The sequence below is a fragment of the Cetorhinus maximus genome, chromosome 4, assembly GCF_964194155.1.
Source record: "Cetorhinus maximus chromosome 4, sCetMax3.hap1.1, whole genome shotgun sequence".
NCBI lineage: Eukaryota > Metazoa > Chordata > Chondrichthyes > Lamniformes > Cetorhinidae > Cetorhinus > Cetorhinus maximus.
In genome coordinates, this window is record NC_135882.1 from 135,637,786 (window position 1) to 135,659,713 (window position 21,928).

General features: G+C 42.6%; 1 protein-coding gene across 1 annotated transcript in view; it reads left to right on the forward strand.

The window, feature by feature from the left end:
* The window catches only part of wnt9a (wingless-type MMTV integration site family, member 9A), a 97,057-nt gene extending 81,831 nt beyond the window's left edge, over positions 1-15,226 (forward strand). The window contains exon 4 of the mRNA XM_078540893.1: positions 9,598-15,226. Coding sequence (XP_078397019.1) covers positions 9,598-10,080 — 483 coding nt within the window. The 3' untranslated portion in view covers positions 10,081-15,226. The remainder of the gene's footprint in view (positions 1-9,597) is intronic.
* Positions 15,227-21,928: the final 6,702 nt, after the last annotated feature.

Consider the following 21,928-nt stretch of genomic DNA (forward strand, 5'->3'; position numbering starts at 1 on the left):
ATCAATTACTCTAGGGCCCTTCTTTCCTGATCATTGTTACTACAGAATATACAAACTATAAACCACAAAAAGACGTTAAACTATAAGCGATAAAAGTAGTAAATACTTACCCGACCTTACCCACTACCTACCAGTCATTCCTTTCCCTTGTATCCTCTACTGCTGCAGCAGAGCAAGACCACTCTCTGAAGATTTAAGAAGTTGGATAGCAAAGAAAAAATGCAAAGAGCACCTCTTCCCCATTGCACCGAATTCCCACTGTGCACCAAATTGCCAATACCCACACTCACCCCGTCCGTGTCTCGCTCAAGATGAGGTCTCTTGCGATGTTTTGTTCAGCGGGCACGCGCTGGAGTCGGCTGCGCACACGCTGATATTTAAACAGCCTATTAAGGCCATTAAGGAAGCAATTAATGTCAACTTTATGCTTCCTGTCCAACCTTACGGTTGGCGGGCAGGTAAAAAGACCAAGCAGCCTTTACGTTTTTTCAGACCCACTGTAGTGTGCTTCTAAATAGTCCCTTTCTTAAATAGAGCTGAGATGACTCGCACTAGTTAAACTTCAAATAGTAATCAACACCTCTTCAGGCCCTAATCCGGCTTCAGGTGATTAACAGTTAACTGTCACACAGTCAGCTGAGTCAGCTACCTTACCAACCTTTTAACTAGACTACTGAACTTACAAAAATTAGAGAAATTAAAGATAAAGACTTACTAGTTCAATTCCATCTGTGCACCAAATTGCCAATACCCACACTCACTCTGGTTGTGTCTCACTCGGGATGAGGTCTCTCCCCTGTCTATGACTTTGAATGCAATGGAATAGAAATATAGGCCTGAATTTTTCCTGCGTTGGGTAGGCGCGATGATCGTGGGCGGGGACGGTCGTGGATCTGACCGCCGCCCGCGATCAGCTCTGCACCGCCGCTTTATGTGGGCGGGCCAGGCCAATTAAGGCCCGCCCAGGGTAAGATACGAGCAGTAGCGCTCAGTGCTACCTGTGCTGGTGGGGGGAAGAGGGAGAGTTGGGGCCAGCGCTCTTTCGCGCATGCATGCGAAAGAGCGCTTCAATCTCCCGAAGACACGGAGCTGCCTTAGGGAGATTGAAGTGCTTTTGAATTAAAAAAATAAATGGATTAAAAGTTTAATTTAAACATGTCCTCTCATGCGACTTTTTTATATTTCAGAAATTTAAAAAATTTAATTCATAAAAGCTTTAAGAAACCTCATCCCGCTCGTGGATGAAGTTTTCTAAAAAATGTAAAGGCTGCTTGGCCTTTTTGCTTGCCTGCCAACCATAAGGTTGGACAGGAAGCATAAAGTTGACCTTAACTGCTTCCTTAATGGCCTTAATAGGCTGTTTAAATATCGGTGTGCGCGCAGCCGACTCCGGCGCGTGCCCGCTGAATGAAATATCGCAAGACAGCGCGACGACACCGGGACGCACACCCAACGTCACTGCGCTTCATTTTACATGCCGGTGAAAAATCCTGGCCATGGAATAGAAACATGGTGGGGAGTCTCAACAAGAATTCTACATTGGTTTCAATGCATGTGACATAAAAGTGATGAATTTACAAGGCTTTTCCTGAAGCTGATAAATATCTGTGATTAATTGTAGTCTGCAGTTCACATTGGTCTAATTGTAAGCTCATTACTTCCTCAAACTAACATTGATCATCCTTTAAATGAGAGTGCACTTATAATTATTTTATTTTAAGTAGAAAATAGTCGTGTAGTGTTTACATTATTGGGATGGAAATTTTAGGGACCTAGACGAATAATCTAGAGACTGTGAGCTCATAATCTTACTGAGGCATTTTGAGAATTTGAACTCAGTTTTAAAAAGTTCTAGCAACAAAAAGGGTTTTTGTAAAAATGACCATGAATTTGTCAGATTTAAAATCCCAACTGTTTACTCATGATCTAGGGAAGGAAATCTACTGTTTTTACCCCATCTGGCCCATAAGTGACTTCAGTCCCACACCAATGTGGTTGACTCTAAACTGCCCTCTGAAGTGGCCTAGCAAGACACTCAGTCAAGGAGACTGGGGATGACCAATATATGCTGGTTTTGGCAGCGATGCCCACGTTGCCGGAATGAATTAAAAAAGCAAACAGGTTCCTGAGCACTATTTCCCTTCGACATTCTTGTCAAAGTCAGCCCTTGATTGATGGCTACTCAATCCCTCATTAAAGGCCCAGTGTTTCAGCAGCTTGATGCTATTCATTGGAATAGCAGGGGGTAGTACTCTGTCTGCTGTCTGTCCCACAATTGGAGTTCCATCCAACCTGTCAGTGAGTCAATGCCAAATGAAGGCCCAGTGCTGCCAGGGAGGGAGAGAAGCGATGACTGAAAAGAGCTCCATTCATCTCAGTCAACTTCTGTTGACTCGTTTACAGTGGTATTGGTGGAGGCCTGGCAGCATGTTTGGCACAGCTGGTACATATGTGTCATCTTGGCTCAGTTGAAAGCACTCTCCTCTCAGGTCCAGAAGGTCATAGATTCAATCCCTGTGCTAAGAGTTTGAGCTCACGATCTAAGCTAACATTGCAGTACTGTACTGAGGGAGCACAGCAATACGGAAAGCTCAGTAGTAGTGATAAAATGCTAAACCAAGGCCCAGTTGGTCTGTTCCAGTGCACCAGGTGGAGCTGGAGAAACCATGGCTTTAGTCAAATAAGACCAGGGAGTATTCTTGGTACCCTGACCATCATTTCTCCATCAACCATCAAATCCAAATTAACTGTTCATCCTACTGTTAACTCTGGCATTTTGCTGAGTGTAAATTAACTGCCACTTTTGCCTGACCTTTGTAAAAAACACTGTACTGAAATGTGTAATAATGAGCTATACAACACAAAGCTATCAAAAAAGCCTTGTGTGTGTATGTATATATATATATATATATATATATATATAGTGCCTTCACAATTTACGGGCATTCCAAAGTGCTTTGCAGCCAATAAAGTATGTTGGAAGCAAAAAAGCAAAATACTGTGAATGCTGGAAATCTGAAATAAAAGCAGAAAATGCTGGAAAAACTCAGCAGGTCTGGCAGCATCTGTGGAGAGAGAAAGACAGAGTTAACGTTTCGCGTCCACATGACTCTCTTCTTCAGAAGAGAGTTGTGCGGACTCGAAACGTTAACTATGTTTCTCTGTCCACAGATGCTGCCAGATCTGCTGAGTTTTTCCAGCATTTTCTATATTTACTTTGGAAGGGTAGTCACTTTTACAATGTAGGAAACATGGCAGCTAATTTGGACAAAGCAAGCTTCCATAAACAGCAATGTGATAATGGCCATCTGTTTTTGTGAAGTTGATTGAGAGATAAATATTGGTCAGGCCACTGTGGAGAACTCTTCTTTGAAATAGTGCTATAGAATTTTTTATACCTATCTAAGAGGGTAGACTGGGTCTTGGTTTAATGTTTCATCGAAAGACGGCACCTCTGACAGTGCAGCACTCCCTCAGTACTGCACTAGAAAGTCAGCCTTGAGCTTTGTGCTCACGTTCTGGAGTAGGACTTGAACCCACAATCTTCTGACTCAGAGGTGAGAGTTCTACTATTAGGAGGTTACCAGGTAGGGAGTTACATCTGATCCCTCCCTGTGATCTTAGAAAGCTTTGTACTACAACAGGGAGACCGAATTGAGGAAATTTCTGGTTATAGTACTGGACTAGTAATCCAGACATTGGGTGGACTTTAATTGAGTCCATTGGAATGGGCATGATTGTGGGTGGGGGCGGGGCGTGGGTGCGGGAGATTTGGGAGCACCCAGATCAGATTCCTGGCATTGGGAACATAGTCATCAATTAAGTTGGAGGTGGAAAGGGCACAATGCGGGAATCCTGCCTATCAGTGGGAGATGTCAATTAGTCTCATTAACAAACCAGTTGACATCAATTATCCCTGAGCCCACAGCTATTTAATTATGGCTCAGATTAAATGGGAGCTGCACAATGCTCCTGGGGAAGGGGGTGAGGGAGTGTTGTCCCTCGTGTGTGGCACTCAGTACCTGATTGAGGGACCTGGCATTAGGAAGGTGGAAAGCTGCTGAAAGCCACATCCTGCCCTTGCCTTTGACCCTCCCCCTGCACCTCCCCACCCCTTCTCTCAGAACCTCCTCCTCATGACCCCCACTCGCTCACCTTAGGCCTTGGGGTCCCTCATTGATCCTGTGCCTCCTGTGGGTGCAGTACCAGCAGTTGCCAACGCTCCCGGTGGCCCCCACAGCAATGAGGAGCTGCCCACCTCTGATGGCAGGCAGTACTCGGTAGGCGGGATTTCCACCCAACATCCCCCCCACCACCGAAGTGTCCTCAATCCCAGAGAAGGCCTGACAGTAGCCAGTCAAATGCCTAATGGACACTTAATTCCATCAGGCCTCCCCCACAGAACTGATGGGGGTTCCCCACAGGCTCTGGACCCCACCTTGGGCCCATTATATCTTCCTTGTGAGTTCAAATCCAATCATAAGGCACAGTAAATTCTGCATATAGGAATGGGGATATACAAAGGAAAGTGGACAGACTGAGTGGCATGCGGAGTTCAATGTGGGGAACTGTGAGGTCATGCACTTTGGATCTGAGAAAAACAAATTGGAATTTTTTTTAACGGTGAGAGACTTGGAGTTGTGGGTGTCTATGTACACAAATCACTAAAACACAGTGCACAGATACAAAAATCAATCCAAAACCTAAATGGAATGTTGGCCTTTATCTCAAGGGGGTTTGAATTCAACAGTGAGGAATTGATGCTTCCGTTTTGCAGAGCCTTGGTCACATCCTAGCTGGTACATTCACCAAACTTCAGGAAAGACTTACTGGCCTTGAAGGCAGATTCACCAGAATAATACCAGGACTTAGAGATATGAGGTCAAGGTGCATAAACATTGCTTGTATTTTCAAGTTTAGAAGGCTGAGGGTTGATCTAATCAAGGTGTTTAAAGTGGTAAACTAATTCAATAGATCAGATGCAGAGAAATTATTGTCTCTGGCAAGGGAATCTGGAGCAAGAGGGCACAATTTTATTACTGAATGCCCTGTTCTGATTTTTCTGATGGCCTAAGGATAAACAATGGATAAAATTAATTGGAATATCCCCTTTGGATAATGAAGTCTTCTTATAAATGTCAGATTAACACCTTAAGTCATAGTGCCAAATGCTATTCCCCTGTTTTTCAGACAGACTTTTCCACTGGATGATGTCATGGGGTTAACAGATAATGCACAGAGCATGGCAGAGAGTCAACTCATGACATCATCAGTGGAGCAGTCCACCGGGAGCATGGGGGTAGAGGGGAAGTAATGTAAATTTGACAGCAAATAAAACTCTGAACGTTCAAACACCACATTAACCCTTTCAGCATCATAAACCGACGTAGATTTAAAGGAGTTGCAAGTGGAATTGCTGCTGATTTGTGTCAGCAATGTCAGTTTTCCTTTTCTATTCACACAGTTAAGTTTCGTAAAGGTGCCTCATATTCATTCCCAAAAGAAAGTTTGATTACATTTAATGCAAAATATATTTCGCATTGAAGTTGTGCAATTCTTCATGCAAACAGAAACTTCGCACGCTGGTGTCAAATTTCTCCGGCTATAGTCTAACAGATGGAATGACTCCACTGCAGATGCATCAACTCCACTTTTACTTTGAAGAGTTTAATTTTCTTAACTGTTCTCGGGGTGTGGGTGATGCTTGCAGGGCTGCGTTCATTGTCCAAATGCTACCTATCTTGACGAAGGAGGTAAGTGAGCCACCACATACAAACCAGGTGACTGGAGTAACATGTAGCCTTAAATATCCACTATCTCCACCACCAGAGCACTGTGGCTGCACTGCAGCAGCTCACCAAGGCGACTTCGGAACCCACAACCTCTACCATAGGGGTTCCCAAACTGTGGGTTAGGATCACGGGACAAACAATTGAGGTTGTATCTCTTCCAAGACAGCAATGATCACTCTGGAGATAAATTTAAGCCCTAATGGAACTCTTGCAATCGGCAACTTTGAGAGAGCTACAACCTCCAGCATGCTCTTCGGCAAGAATCTGGCTGGTTATTGTGAGATCTGCTGGAGCCGACCTCCATTTTGCTGCCTTGAATTTGATCCAGCTCTATCACCTAGAACAATGGCAGTAGGTGCATAGAAACACCATCAACAACCAGTTTTCCTGCAATCATATCAATCTTGACTTGGACATATAACGTCATTCCTTCAACATCACTGGGTCAAATTCCTGGAGTTTCCTACCTAACAGCATTGTGGGAGAATCTCCGCCACATGGTCTGCAGCAGTTCAATATGAAAGTCCAAAAACACCTTCTCAAGGGCAACTGGGTATGGGCAATAAATGCTGGCCTTAAATCACCCCCCATATCCCAAGAATGAATAAATAGACTAGGTAGGGTGGCAGGTTGCCATACTTGGTTATTTCTGGTGCCAAGGCACAAGTCACCAAATTAACAAAATTGAATTTCACACACCTGGATTTGAATTACAGACATTTGGGCTGCCATAACCACTATACCCAACAATGTCTGTTGAGGATTATCATAGGAACCCAAAACACTTGCATACATCAACATTGCACAATCAGCTGTTAAATGAAGAATAAAAGTTAGATATCTGTGCTTCCAGTAGAGAATCTCCCTATCAGAGAGTGCATCAGAAAATTACAGGAGAAATTTACTGTAAAATTCCTAGAATGTATGGTATCATGTGTTTCATGTTTTAGCCTAAATATAATTTACTTATACCAGAAACCATGGATCAAACTCCAAGGGACCCAAATTACGAATGAAGACATTCAAGTAATATTGGAAGTCAAGCCGAGGTTTTCTCTTATCAAGGAATAAGTTACCAGGATAAACTACTGAATAGAGTGACACTTCGGTGTACTACTGAATAGAGAAGTTATACATTTTTGTAGGAAGAATGAAGACCGGCAAAATAAAATAAAGGGTGCACTTCTACAGGGGGTGCAGAAACAGAGAGGTGTATATGCACAAATTGTTGAAGGCAGCAGGGTAGGTTGAGAAAGTGCTAAAAAGGCAAACGTGATCCTGGGCTTTATAAATAAGGGCATAGGGTAGAAGAGCAAGTAAGTCATGATGAACCTGTGTAACGCACTAGTTCAGCCTCAACTGGAGTACTTTGTTCAATTTTGGGTGCCACACTTTAGGATGGATGTGAAGGCTTTAGAAAGGGCACAGAAGGGATTGATGAAAATGTTTCCAGGGATCGGGCACTTCAGTACATAGATAGATTGAAGAAAGCTTGGGTGTTCTTCTTAGAGAAGACAATGTTAAGAGATATAATAGAAGTGTTCAAAATCATGAGGGGTCTAGACAGAGTAAATAGCGAGAAATTGTTCCCATTGGTGGAAGGGTCAAGAACCAGTGATACTGATGTATGGTAAATGGCAAAAGTACCAAAGAAGACATGAAGAAAAACCTTTTACCTAGTGAGTGCTTAGGATCTGGAATGCACTGCCTGAGAGTGTAGTGGAGGCAGATTCAATTGGGATTAAAAAGGGAATTGGATAATTACCTGAAGAGAAACAATTTGCTATAGGGTAAGGGTGTGTGGCTAGCTGAGTTGTTCTTGCAGAGCTGGCATGGACAAGATGGGCTGAATGGCCTCCTTTTTTACTTATTTGTTCATGATATGTGGGCATCGCTGGCTAGACCAGCATGTATTGCCCATCCTTCATTGCCCTTGAAGGTGGTGGTGAGCTGCTTTTGTGAACCTCTGCAGTTCATGTGTTGTAGGAGCACCCACAATGCTGTTAGGGAGGGAGTTCCTGGATTTTCACCCAGAATCCTCCTGTGCTGTAACCATTCTTTGACTCTATGAGAGAAGGGATTGAGTTATGTGCTGAGAAGGTGAGACTGAAATTAACTTTTTTTTGTCAATGTTTTTTGTCTTGCACTCATCAGGACAATTCACAAGGATTCCAAATACGAAGGGAACAACAGTTTATGCCACGTGAGAAGAGAGTGTCAATTGTTGTTCCCTTTGCATTTGGTATTCTTGGAAATTGTCCTGATGAGTGAAAGTTAAAAAGCTTTGACAAAAAAGTCTCTTTTTTCAGCAATACTCAATTTCTGTACTATCAAACGACTTTGAGTTGATCTTGTTGGGCCAATGTTGTACTTTGACAAGTTTCCAAAAGTTGTTTTGTAGCCTGAAACAGGAAGATTTTAGAATTGCTATTTGTAAAGATGAGTCGGTTCTGTTGTGGATTTGATATTGGTCCTCCATCTCTGTGAACTTGATTCAAATCTGAACTGACAGAATAAAGAACCAAAACTCATTTCACATAGACCAGTGAGCAAACAAGGCTCTTGTGGACATAAGAAATCGAGTAGCATTAGTCACAAAAGGGCAGGGAGCTCTGCTGGTGGCTTGACCAACATTAACCTCTCAACCGCCATCACTGAACAGCCGTCATTTATCTCCCTGCTGTTTCTGGGATATTACAACGCATAGATTGGCTGCTGCATTTCCTACATCACACAGTGACTACATTTCAAAAAGTACTTACTTGGCTGTGATGTGCTTTTGAGACGTCCTGATGTCATGAAAGATGCTAAATAAAAGCAAGTCTGCCTTGTTGGGGTGGAGTAGAGGGAGTTTTACTCTTCCTCGAACCATCCTAAATCTGACCTCAGAAATATGTGAAGCTGACAAAATTTCATTTCCTGATTCTAATGCCTCTCACCACTGAGCACAAAATGAGGAGTTACGACCTCTGCAAAAGCCTGTTGGAAGCTCTGGAGAAATTGGCATAAATGGCCATTTCTCCTTCGACCAGCAGTCTGCTGAAGTAACTGTAGACTATGGGGAGAATTGCCACAGAAATTATTGCCATAGATGTTTTGAAATGGAACAGTCCTTTCAGAGGAACCTCTCCAAGTTATGCTAAGCTTTTATAAATCACCGGTTAGATCTCAATTAAAGTATTGTATCCAATTCTGGGCACAACGCTTTAGAAAGGATGTCAAGGCTTCAGGGATGATTCTGAGGAAGTTTACTTGAATTATACCAGTGATGAGGAGCTTATTATGTGGAGAGACTGGAAAATCTGGGATTGCTCTCCTTAGGGCAAAAAAGGTTAAGGGAAGATTATTAATAGAGATGTTCAAATTTATGAAGGATTTTAATTGAGTAAATGGTGAGAAGCTGTTTCCACTTTCAGGTTGGTAACCAAAGGACATTAAATTAATATAATTAGCAAAAGAACCTACAGCGATGAGGAGTCATTTCTTCATATCATTAGTTGTTATGAATTGGAAAGCACTGCTTGATAAGGTATTGGAAGCAAACTCAATAGTAACTTTTAAAAATGAATTAAATAAATACTTGAAGAATAAAATGTTCCTGGGGTATGGGGAAAAGTAAAAAAAAAGCAGGGCAATTTGGATAGCTCCTTTAAAGAGCCAGCACAGGTACAAAGGGCCAAATATAATATAATTATATAGTATTATTCTACGAATCTAAGTCTACTTCTCACGTAGTTCCTACTGTTGAGTTGCCACAAATAGTCTTTTATATTGACTGATGTCTGTATTTCTGTCTTGTCTACAGGTTATCAAATCTGGTGTGGAGACCACCTGCAAATGCCATGGTGTTTCGGGTTCCTGCACCGTTCGGACTTGCTGGAGGCAGCTGTCCCCTTTCCATGAGATCGGCAAGTTACTCAAACTGAAATACGAGACCTCGCTCAAGGTGGGCAGCACAACCAATGAAGCAACTGGCGAAGGTGAGATTACACCGCCGAAAAAGGCCATCGCTGCTACTCACCACCAACAAAACCAGATTCCAAGGACTACTGACTTGGTCTATATTGATGACTCGCCAAGCTTCTGCCGGCCGAGCAAGTACTCGCCGGGCACTGCAACGCGGAAGTGCTATAAGGACAAGAACTGCGAGAGTATCTGCTGTGGTCGAGGGCACAATACTCAGAGCCGAGTGGTGACGAGGCCCTGTCAGTGCCAAGTGCGCTGGTGCTGTTATGTGGAGTGTAAGCAATGTACTCAAAGAGAAGAGATTTACACTTGCAAAGATTAAAGCTTCCACTTTCCAATGGAAAAGGCTCTGGGGATCCATGGTAAAGAACAGAAAAGTCCTGCCTGAGGAAATACTGCAACAAATCCCAATAGTCCCAAAAACGCACAGACAGAATTCTGTTTTCAATGTACGTCAGATGTATAAACTGCATCGCACACTTCTTGGATTCAAAGAGCTAAAGTCTGAAGTCAAACAACACAGAGAAGATAGATAAATATTGAAAGGTGCAATGCCTCATTCTAAACAAACCAGTTCACTGCAACATCCTGGATATGATGGACTATCTTAAGCTTTTCATAGTCCAACAGCAACTGAATATGCCATAAATGTCTTCAGTGGCTATCCCACTGACAAGAATTTGAGAAATTCACTTCCAATGGCTTTCAGCTGGGCCTGTTCAAGGTCCATTGCATGTCACTCAATATCGATTAGTTAATTATTGATGTTACATAGGAACTTTCTAAATATTAGATAGAACAGGTAGGGACGGAAAAGCTAGCAGGCGCCATTTGGGCTGAAGAGCAGAAGAGTAAAGAAGCAGTTTGAAAGGCCATTGTGCAACAAGTAGCCAAAGCTGATTGGATAAAGGATAACCAAAAAGGTACAGCCACAATGCAAATATTTAACATATTTGGTGGAAACTCAGGCCATGCCCATGGCACCTTTGAGTAACACCTACTTTATGTGTACTGCTCCCTACATATCTTCATAGAATGGTGGAGTGTTAGGGAGTAAATATAATCTTTGATATAGTGGTGAACCATATAGACTAGAGAAGACTCGGGTTTGATGCTCTGCCTATACTGAATTAACTGATCTTTGCTGGGATGAAGATAGGGCTACTGCAATTGACCTGAGTGCCCCAGGACCAGGAAAAGGAACGTAGACCCTTGCATTGATTTCTGAATGCTTTCCAGTAACCCCTGCTGGAATTGTCTGAGTGTAGGTCTGGGTTTAGCTGGGACAACTCTCATAAATGTGCAGCCTGCTGGAGTTCATCATCTACGCACAGTGAAGAATGGTCACTGGTGTAAAGTACCAGAGAGGATCAGCTACCTGCAACTGATGATCCAGCAAGACCCAGTGTCCTAAGGAGGTGAGGACAAAAATGTGGGGAGAACAGAAATAAAGCTGAGTTAGTGAATAAAACTGCCCTTTGTGTAGCTCAGGCTTGATTCCTAGTACTGAACTAGCTAATCTCAACTGGGTAAGTGATAGCAATGCTCCAGGGTTAGAGACAGGGTAATCGGCAATAACCCCTCAATCCTAATTACTACACGCTGCTTTCTGCTGAAAAATAATAGTAAGGTGATGATGGTGGCCTGTTCCTATGGTATTGCACTCCTTTGAGGTATCATTGCCTCCCAGTGAGGGGGATGGTGGGGTCTCAGGGTGGGAATGGGGGGAGGGAGAAGTAATAAGAAAGAAAATGCGTGAGACATTTCATGGATTGATTTAGAATCTCGGCAAGTTCTTGGCAAAGCTTTCCTTAACCTTAACATGCCTTTTCCGAAGGGTCACTTGGTTTTCATGTTTGTTCTGCAGGGTTCAGGTTGGGTTGTTAAAAGAAAATAGGTCTCGATAGTGCAATTAGAACAAGGAGCCAGACAAAGCGGCTTTTGTACATGTAAAGGGTTTAGAGAAGAGTGCTAATATGTTCAGGTCCTTTCATTCTTGGGACGTGCGTTTGAATCCAACTGAGGCATCAGGTAGATGAAAGTCTCCTCACTCCAGTGGCTGTTAATTGTCAGGCTCCCAGAAGGTGCAGGCCCACAGTGTAGTAGTATCCATGCCAATAGACATTAATGATCTGTTTATATTGGGTCTGGGACCATCCCAGATTAACCTTAATTGGCGTGAAACAGCTCAAACAAAATGGCCATAAATTGTGAACTCTAGACAGTTATGTGGCCCCCGAGTATGGCTGTGAGTTCCCACGCTTCAATGACGTAATGATCTCATTACGTTGTGGTATTCATAGTAAACAAGGCCTGCAAGCTAAATGTTCGCCAATAGCCTGTGGTCTTCTGCTGTACAGGCAGTTTGAGGTACTAGGAAAGCAGGATTTACACATGTAAAAGAAATGAGATGCAAATCAGACTAGAAATGTGACTCATAGTTTCACAACTACTTACTTTAAATAATGTCTACCAGGATACAGACTAATACACCACTGACCTTCCCAGTGTACCCTTCAGTGGGAACCAAATTGAAAATGGACATTGCAGTTGAAGGTTCAGAATGCTCCAATTGCCAGCTGTAGGGATAGTCAGAACATTATCTATCATTCTCACTCTACGACTGTCATGGGTCAATTATACATGACAGAAGAAAAACACTAGCCAATAAATTTAAAGAGCTCTTATAAGATTATGTACAGACCTGACTGTGGAGGGCTATTGGACGCAGAGAGATGAGATTTTATTCCTATTATTGTGGTTCTTCAGACTGAAGACTGGCAGACTTTTATGTAGACATGGTGGAACATGTCACAGGAAAAGCTGGTCTCTGATACTAACCTACTGTGCTTAAGTGGATTTAACTGCCTGGAGATCTAAACAACTGGCAGTAATTGCATATTCCACAATCTATTATAATAATTTGACGTATCACCATGCATGTTCACAAACTGCTATTTAACCCTGATGCCCCTGATTTCTACATGATGGATTCAGATACTAGTAGCTCTGTTGGGAACTGAAGTGAGCAGAGTCCAAGAACAGAAACACACCAAGGATCAGCAGGAAGATGAAACACCATTATGCCTCACCTTCTGAAACTTAAGGTTTCCATGCCACAAGCATGCCTTGTAAATAGCATCTGCTAAATATGCTGGCGACATCAGCATTGCATCAACTTTTAAAACAATTACATGGACCAGTTTGGGTGGCTTGAGTTCATCGGATCTAATTAGAATGCCAATCTAATGTTGAAGGATCAAATGTGTGGTTAGATCTAATTCTAATCAAAAATGACTATTCTTATTCAGAAATTAGTAAATACTGGACTGATAAGCAGTTGAAGCTCTTTTAGCTGTTCGGCTGATCCATTTAGCCTAAAGCCTCATTACACACTGCTTGTACACCATGCATCAGATTGGTTTCATTAATTCAGACACGATATCCCCCAAGATGTCAAGTAACATCAGATCATTTGACAGTGATATACCATCCATTTCCTGGACTGAGAAGATTTCTAACACCTTGGGTTTCAGGACATACTCAAGATGGTTTCTTTGGATATACTTTGGATGACGACATGGAAACCGCTTGGGCCAAATTAATTCAGTAAGATAAGGCTGAACAACACTGGGACTAGAACTCCCAGAGCAATGTAAGAACCAATCAAAGGAGCTACGTTCATCTAGAGTGAAAATGGGGATAGAGGGTTCAGTGCATGCAGATGTGGTGAAAAGCCTCATATTCGTTGTACGGAATTATCAAAAATGTTGATAGTTTTTTAAAAAAATGTTAGTTATTAATGTGCTATATGCTTACTTATAACACACCCTAGTATTATTTCCTGTAGATCATAGTGTGTTGAGGAACTAAAAATTCCTTAAATTGCTAAGTGGGTACATGCACTCCCAAGTATGGAACTGAGGCATGCAAGGCTGATAGGTCCCGGGTTTCATACGCTGAGTAAGCTGATCTCAGCCAGGAAACCATTAGAGGTGCTATGATTGGGCTCAGTACGTCTGGGCAGGAGGACAGAGCCAGAAAATTAAAGTGTTCCTGCTCCAGATTGCTACCCAATGACTCCAACTGGTAGGCACTTAGGTGTGTGTGGATGTTGGTTAAGAACAGGTTTGGGATCAGTTGCAATTTCTCCCGAGTTTGATTGCAAAACTCCATCTGGCATGAGATTTCTAAGGGCAAATGATGCTCATAGAACCGCAACTCACCAGTCAGTGCCTTCAAAAGAGAGGAGGACAGTAATTTGGAGCTGAGGAAAAAAAGCATTCTAAGAAAGTTGTGCCTTTTATGTTTTGTAACATGTGTTAACACCAAGACGTGGACAATAAACCAAATTTTTTTTAAATGAGGCAAAAATAAAGGACACACAAACTGATACTATTGCAGGGTGTGTTATAAATGACTAGCACAGTGCAGAGTATATCGACCCTGGTAGCAGTATTTGAAGGGCTTTAGTTTAACTTTCTACCACAGTGCACCACTGGCTGATAAAAGTGTGCCCATTGCTGTAACCCATAGTATAACGGTCACAGAACCGGTCAGTTCTAATCATAAATATATATTTTATATATTATAAAATATGTAAATGTTAGTGGGAGGGAAGGGGTGCAATGTGCGTGCATGTGCGTGCGTGCGTGTGTGTGTGTGTGTATGCATGTGTGTGTGTGTGGAAACACATGAAACAAAGATTCTCTCTGGTCACCATATGTTAAGTGACATTGTAAAACCTAACGGTAAGATTTTGAGACATCCGCCATTTCTGATGAAGCCCACAAATCATCCCAATAGGTTTACATCGCTAACACAATACAGTGAACCAAGAGAGTCTTCTCCAACTCAGCTGAATGGATAACTGTTAACAAATAAAATGTAAAAAAAAACACGAGAACAAGGATTTTAAAAAGCATAGCAGAGGTTTTGATTAAACACCAGTAAATAGTATTCGCAACACTTCAATAAATAAGCTTCTTTACTGCAGTGGTAACATTGAATTCAGGCAGTGATGTTATCACCTCTGAAGGATATTACATGGTTGATTGCACCAAAGGGAAGCATATGTTCAATGTGAGTCTAGCTACTTGGGTGAGGTGTATGTTGGGGAGGTGGTAAGAAGATGGGGTGGCTCATGCATGTTTAAAAACTATACAGCAAATTGCCTCTTAGTGCTTATGCATCAGATAACTGCCTGGGTGGAGTGTGCAGGCAATATCTTGGAACAAATTGCCTGTCCATTAATAAATTAATGGAAGAGTAGACACATTTTGCAAACAGCATTGTCTATGCAGGTATGAAGACTGCAGTTCTCTTTAAATCAGCACAAAGGTTTCAAGAGCCTACAGTTACATTTCATTTGTGCATTCTGTCCTTGCACAGAAATGGGCTGCAGCAGAGCCTGTAGTTCAGCTTCGTTCCTTCTGCTGATAGTTAGCCCGTGATAGACTGTTGCATCTTTATAACCTGCGCGGATTGGGATATTGCAGAATTCATTTCATAACTTTCCCAGTGGTAATACCAAGAAGCTCAGCCCCAACTTGTGGGATTGTTCAGAGTGGGACATTATTGGAATGGTATCATCCTTGTGATTGGGACCATTTAGTCATTTAGAGGAGTAACACTGTCCACAAACTGTCTAAGAATCTGAAGTTGTGTCTAGGTCCCCTTGGGACCTATTTACGATGGTTCATTCAAACCATCATTATCAAAATTACCTATCGGAATGTGAGGAAATCCACAGTTCGACTCAGCTTTGTCTCATTTAGCCACTTAATTGACTAGAGTGCCCTGCAGAAATATGTCCTGCCCAGCTTGATATCCATTTCAAACACTTTTGGGATTGAAGTGATCCATGCTTGTATAATTGGAGTCAGCAAGAAAATCCTGAGTCCTCCAGCCTGGAGAATGAAAGAACTTAGGACAAGAGTAGGAAAAGAATTCCATTCAGAATCATGCACAAGGGCTCCTTTTATTCTTGTGGCAATAAACAAATAAGGATTCAGAATTCTAGGAGCATTTTGGTGGAGAAGGATGGATTTAGTTTTCCTACTGCCAAATGGGATAGCTCTGTAGGCAGTTCAATGAGGAACTTTGAGTGAGTTGAAGAATTGTTTTAAGGAGAGACTTTAAGGAAAAGAAAGAGGAAGAGAGGCAGAGTGTTTTAGGGAGAGAACTCCAGAGCTTGGGGCTGAGACATCTAAAGCCACAGCAGCCAATGATAGGACGATGGAAATGGGTGCTAGAATTGGAGGAATGCAGTTCTCAGGATTGCAGGGTTGGAGGGGGATAAACAAATGGCGAGGGGCAAAGCCATGGAGGAATTTGAATCCAAGAATAAGAATTTTAAAATCAACACATTGGTGAACTGGGAGCCAATATAGCTGGGGGAACACAGGGGTGATGGATGATTGGGACATGGGTGAACTTAAATTTATGGAGTACAGAAGTGGGAGGCTGACCAAGAGAACATTTGAATAGCCATGACAAAAGGTAATAAAGGCATGGATACAGAGCAATGCATTGACCTACTGAGCCAAAGGGTGCCTGACTTTATTTGTACCTTAGGCTAATTTATGATGTCTGACAGGCAAAAGTGCTTTTGGAAGACTCAACAAGAAATTGATAAAATCATGAAATGTATAGCAATAAAACTTTTACACAAGATTGTTTTAATCAAATGTGCATCACAGTTGGGTAGAGCATTCATGTAAATATTAAAACTCAGACTTGCATTACAATTTGGATGCTTTCCTCTGACATAACTGAGATGAAAACTCACTGTATGAGGGTTAATGAGTTTGTATCAAAGGCTTAATGTCCTGTGTTTCTATCACCCTCATCTGCTGGCTCCTCATACCCATATAAGCTGCCTTAAATTCTTGGCCTCACTCTCAAACACCCCTGGGATCTTGCTGCCATTGTGTTTGTGATTTCCTCCTGTCACACATTCCACCACTCAGCTCATCTCCTTGCCCCCAGCCACTGACTCCCTTCTATCATTCCCCAGGCCATTTGCATTGGGCTTGTCACCCAAATCCCAGATTTTTCAAAAATTTCTCCTCTTATTGCCTGGCTCCCCCACCCCAACCCCATTCCTGAGTGCTCCCCGCTATTCCCCTGAATGCTCGATGTCCTTTGTTTTTTGCCTTCCTAATATTTCGTGTGTTGAGGTGCTTTCTGTGCATGTTGTGGACTGCAATAGTCATAACTGTGTCAGTCACCTCCAGCGAAAACAAAATGGATTAACCCCTTCAATAAAAGAGCACAGAGAGGAACTTCATGGCAGTAATGCATTTTAATGGTGTTGTTTCACCCCAAAAGTGAGATAGGAAGAAACAGCTGAGATCCTATGTGCATGTTTTTGTGCATTGTGTGGGCAGGGGTGTGTATGTGTGGGTTGGGGTGTATATGTATGGGTGGGAGTGTAAATGTGTGGGTGCATGTGTATATGAGGGAGAATGAGGGTTGCTGTGTGACTTTAAAGCAGATTCTCGCACTGAACCTGGATGCTTTCTGTAATTATTTAAATATATACTATTTAATGTGGATATATTTTGCTCTTGTAAATTGTAAATACTGAGTTTTCTCCTGTTCTCCTGTGGTATTAATACGTCTCAGTTAGTGCGGCACATATACTTTATATTGACATTAATTCGGAGTGCAATGGTTGCAGTCTTTCTCTTTCCAAGACGGTTCCCAACATTTCATTAATTCCTTGACCTGCATCTTCCCGAACCTCCACCACTTCAAGCACCTTAAACCAGAGCGACCAATAGACGAGTATCCCTCAAGGATGTGGTCAGGCAGTGGAGAAAAATTGAGAAAAACAAACATTGAACATCTGTAATAACCAAAATTGCTGGAAATACACAGCAGGGAATTGCCAGCATCTGAGAAAAAGAGACATTTATATTTAGGGGAGGATCCTAGTTCAGTATTGCCCATTTATGATAGAAAGACCTGCATCTAAAGCAGTGCCCATCCTTTTTAGATACTGGCCTTGCCATTTTAGTTTTTATTTGGTAAACAGTGCAGAATATTTCTGGATCATTTGGCCCTAAAAGTTCAGAACTTTGGATTTCTGGTGATGGAGGAATGGCCTAGAACTGGGCACCATTTTAATTCCATTCCAGCAACATTCTGGGTTAATCCTATCTCTAGTTATCCCTAACTCATTATTAAGCAAGTATCCCTGACCTGCAGTGAAGTTGAAATTTTCCCTTCACTGGCACGTGAGGTGGGCTAGGTGAAGGCTAGTCACTTCTCTAAAAATGACTTGCAAGTTCTAAGTCTCCCCTTGGAGCACCCACTGTTACCTGCTCCTGAGCAAAGAGCCAAACTTCCACCATTAAGTGTACTTTAGTCTATTAAGGCTCATTGGACTCACAAGTGTTAATCTGTGGTCAGTGCATCATTACACAATGGATGCACCCTGCATGATTCTATAGTTAGAGGCAATCTGGGCCATTTGAAACAGGGAGGCCACTTAGCCTCACTTGAGACTTTATTCCAATATTTGAAAGATTGAAACAAAGAGGGTTGAAACATCATCAAATGTGAATGTATAATATGGCCACATTCACTGGGAAGAAATTTTAATATTGGACAGAGTCCAATGAGAACTTTCTGCTATGTTTCAATACAGTTATTTTGATGAAGCCTCTGATACTATGTAGCATCCCAACAGTTTGAAGCAGTGATAAAATTGCCATTTTTAAAATTGGCTTCTGAACTTGTCTGCTTTAAGGCTTGCCATATGGGCTTCATTCTAGGAAGTTGTGCAGTGAGCATTTTGCTCTTATGGGTTGCACCAATGAGCATCAAAAAGCCAGTCTGTGCCTATCACAGCCCTACTGTTGAGAGTTTCAAATCTCAGTGTCCCGACACCAAAGAAGAAATCAGAAAAATCACTATATCTCTTCGGAAATATTTCAAAACAGTTCATATTTTTTAAAAAGTCATGGGCATTGCTGGCAAGGCCAGCATTTATTGCCCATCCCTTGATACCCTTGAGAAGGTGGCGGTGAACCTGCTTGAACTGATACATTCTATACAGTGAAGGTACTTTTAACAATACAGTTAGGTCAAGAGCTCCAGGACATTTACCCAGTGATGATTAAGTAATGGTAATATATGTCTATGTTGGAATGACCTGTGACTTTGAGGGGGACTTTGAGGTGATGGTGTTCTCATGCACCTTTTGCTCTTATCCTTCTAGATTGCCGTTTTTGTGTTTGGGAAATGGTTTTGAAGGAGTGTTAGCAAGTTACTTTTAGTTATAATGAATGTAAAATACAGCCACTGTTGTTAAACACAGCAGTCATTTTGCAAATGCGATTGCAGAAACAGTGATGAATTGAATAACTAATTGACACTTGCAAAACTCTCTAATCTCCTTCTGTTAGTGCAATGAAATCTGTTTTAGTACCCAACTGAACAGACTGATGGGATCTAGACTCAATATTTCATCCAAAAAACACCTTCGGCAATGCAGCATTGCCTTAGTACTGCACTGCAATTTTAATGAACCCAGTTAGACAAGGTGTGAAAATCTGGAATATTGGGATGGGATAGTGGGAGTCCTTTGCTGTATGTACATTGCAAATTTACCTGAATGAAAAGTGGAAAAAGAAAAACAAACTCATGGCCATTGCACTCCTGATACTAACATACCCAGGTTATGTGTGTTTTTTCTCACAGAGTCTAATGGAGCCTAAATTATTTGTTTCTACCTCATGTGCATAGCTTGTAGGTAATGTACTGATTCTTCAGAGTGACTGTGGAGGATGTATTTAAGTTATTTAACACCTTGGTATAACAAAAGCAAGAGAATTTTGGAAATAAATGAATTGTGAATTATTTTTCAAATGTGTTTTGTCTTCATCCTTCTCGCTTCAGAATTCAGAAGTCACAGAATGAGGAAAGGATTCGTAGACAGGGGATGGGGGGGCTTCTCAAATTTGGGAATTAAAGATTAGGAAGGGGCCATGGATTGCATTGGGGAGATGGGACACCTCTGAAATCTAGATGTTCTAGAGTTGGGGAGGGGCCATGGACTGAGTTGTGCCACTTTGTTAACTCATTGGGCGGAATCATCCCAGATTTGCACTAAATGCGGTAGCAGGTGGGTAAAATGACGTTTTAGCCGCCAGCTGCGATAACAGGTTTTCATGCCGTATCGTCCTAAACCCGCCACATTATTCATGCATTCCTGGGAAACATGCCATTTCCATGGTGGGTGGGCTCTGATTCGTCTGCCACGCTGTCACCTTGCCGCTTCATCACGCCCGGCACCACATTTAAAGTACAGCCGCACTCAGCGCTTCCAGCCCAGGACTGCAAAGAAGACATGGCCCTGAAAGGCAAGGAGGCTGCAGCCCTCGAGCGCCTTTTGGATGCCACGGAGGCCCACTATGATGTCCTCTACCACCGGTCTGGCCGCAGGAGGAGCAGCTATATTACCACTACAGCTTGGTAGTCGATGGCAGTGGTGACCTGTGCCAATGCTGCACAGAAGAGGTTGACTATCCAATGCAGATAGAGGATGAATGATCTCACTTGTGCCACCAGGGTATGGCACCCATCTCATTACCCTAAACTCATACATTCAAGCCCATCACACATTCACTGGCAGCTCACTCGCTGCCAGCTCAAGGGACATCACCACCCATTCTCAAACACATACCCTCACATGTCTATCTAGTCTCACCTCTTTTGGAGACTGCCTCCTCAGCCCTCACCATCTTGAAGTCACTTGCACAGATCAACATGTGCTCCCACAGATACCCTGGGATACCCTCCTTCTCCAGTACAGCCCTCACCCTGCAACCTCTTCCCTTGCCTGAGGCCACTTCTCCCCCTTCACCAAGCAAGCCCTAGCCCTGCAGTCATTGAAAAGCCACCCACATTTGTTTGATCTGGTAGGTAGAGGCCTGCCATGAGCCCCCCTAAAAGTGATGTGGTGCTTTCTGTGAAGCCTGGCGCTGATGACTGCGAGTGCTGCCCAAAGCAAGGTAGGCAAACAAACCTTGAAGTCCCAAGTGAAGTGCAGCCCGCGAAGTGCACGTCGCTTATGTGCCATTATGAAACACGTTTTCGTGTTTTCCCCCCGAAGTAGGCAGACAATCCAGTGGGGTGGGGGTGGGGTTGGAGAGGGCTGACATAATAATATGCTGATTTATTACAATGAGGTTCCTAATGTCCAACGGTGGAGAACGCAGCCTGCCATTGGCGGACTGAGCGGACGATTATGAACTGGTTTCACGCTGTCATGAAACTGATTGCGCCATATTGTGCGCTGACACAGCCGAACACACCCGATGCCCCGGGGGTGGGGCACAGAAAATCCCTTCCATTGTCTTCACCTTTTCAGGTTTGAGCTCAAATCTAGTGTGAAATCTAGTGTCTGACCATTGAGATGAATATTCCCCTTCTGGCTGTTTAAGGTCATAAAACAAATCAGACCTGAGATAGGGTCATACTAGCTCCAGTCCCAAAAACACAGAGCTCTACAATAAGACACTGTCAGCCAAAAGGGTTACCAGCATGACCAGTTTGAAACATTGGAGAGTCACATTGGCGCATTAGAGTGATGTGCTTGCCTGCAGTTGGGAATAAGGTATGTTGTTGGGGTATTAAAGATAGATGTATGCTTTGCATCTAATGCAGGTGGCCCAGAGGATACAACGTGGTGAGAGTGACGGCGGGCAGAAATATTTGATCCAGTTGGGTAGTTAACTGATCTCTCTAGGATGTAGGTCTAAGTGAAGGTCTAACTGATGAGCGGGAAATTGCCTCTGTCTTCTGGCTATTCAGTTTGGGGCTCACAGCAATGATTAGGATCAATATCTCAGCCTGTAATCTGCTTCATCATCACAGATATGTATATCCACATATTTTCATGTAAAAATGAGAACCATCCACAAGTTACAGATCCTTCCACACCTCATCAGACTTCACATGTCACACATTACACTCCACATATCACATGCCAAACATCACACTTGGTACATCATGTACCACATGCACACATCAGATGCCAAAGGCTACACTTCATACATCACACTTCCCACTCCACATGTCACACATTGTATAAAGCACCAACATTTGTGAACAAACAATTTTCAAAACAAAGTATACACAAAGAGAAAGAAAACCAA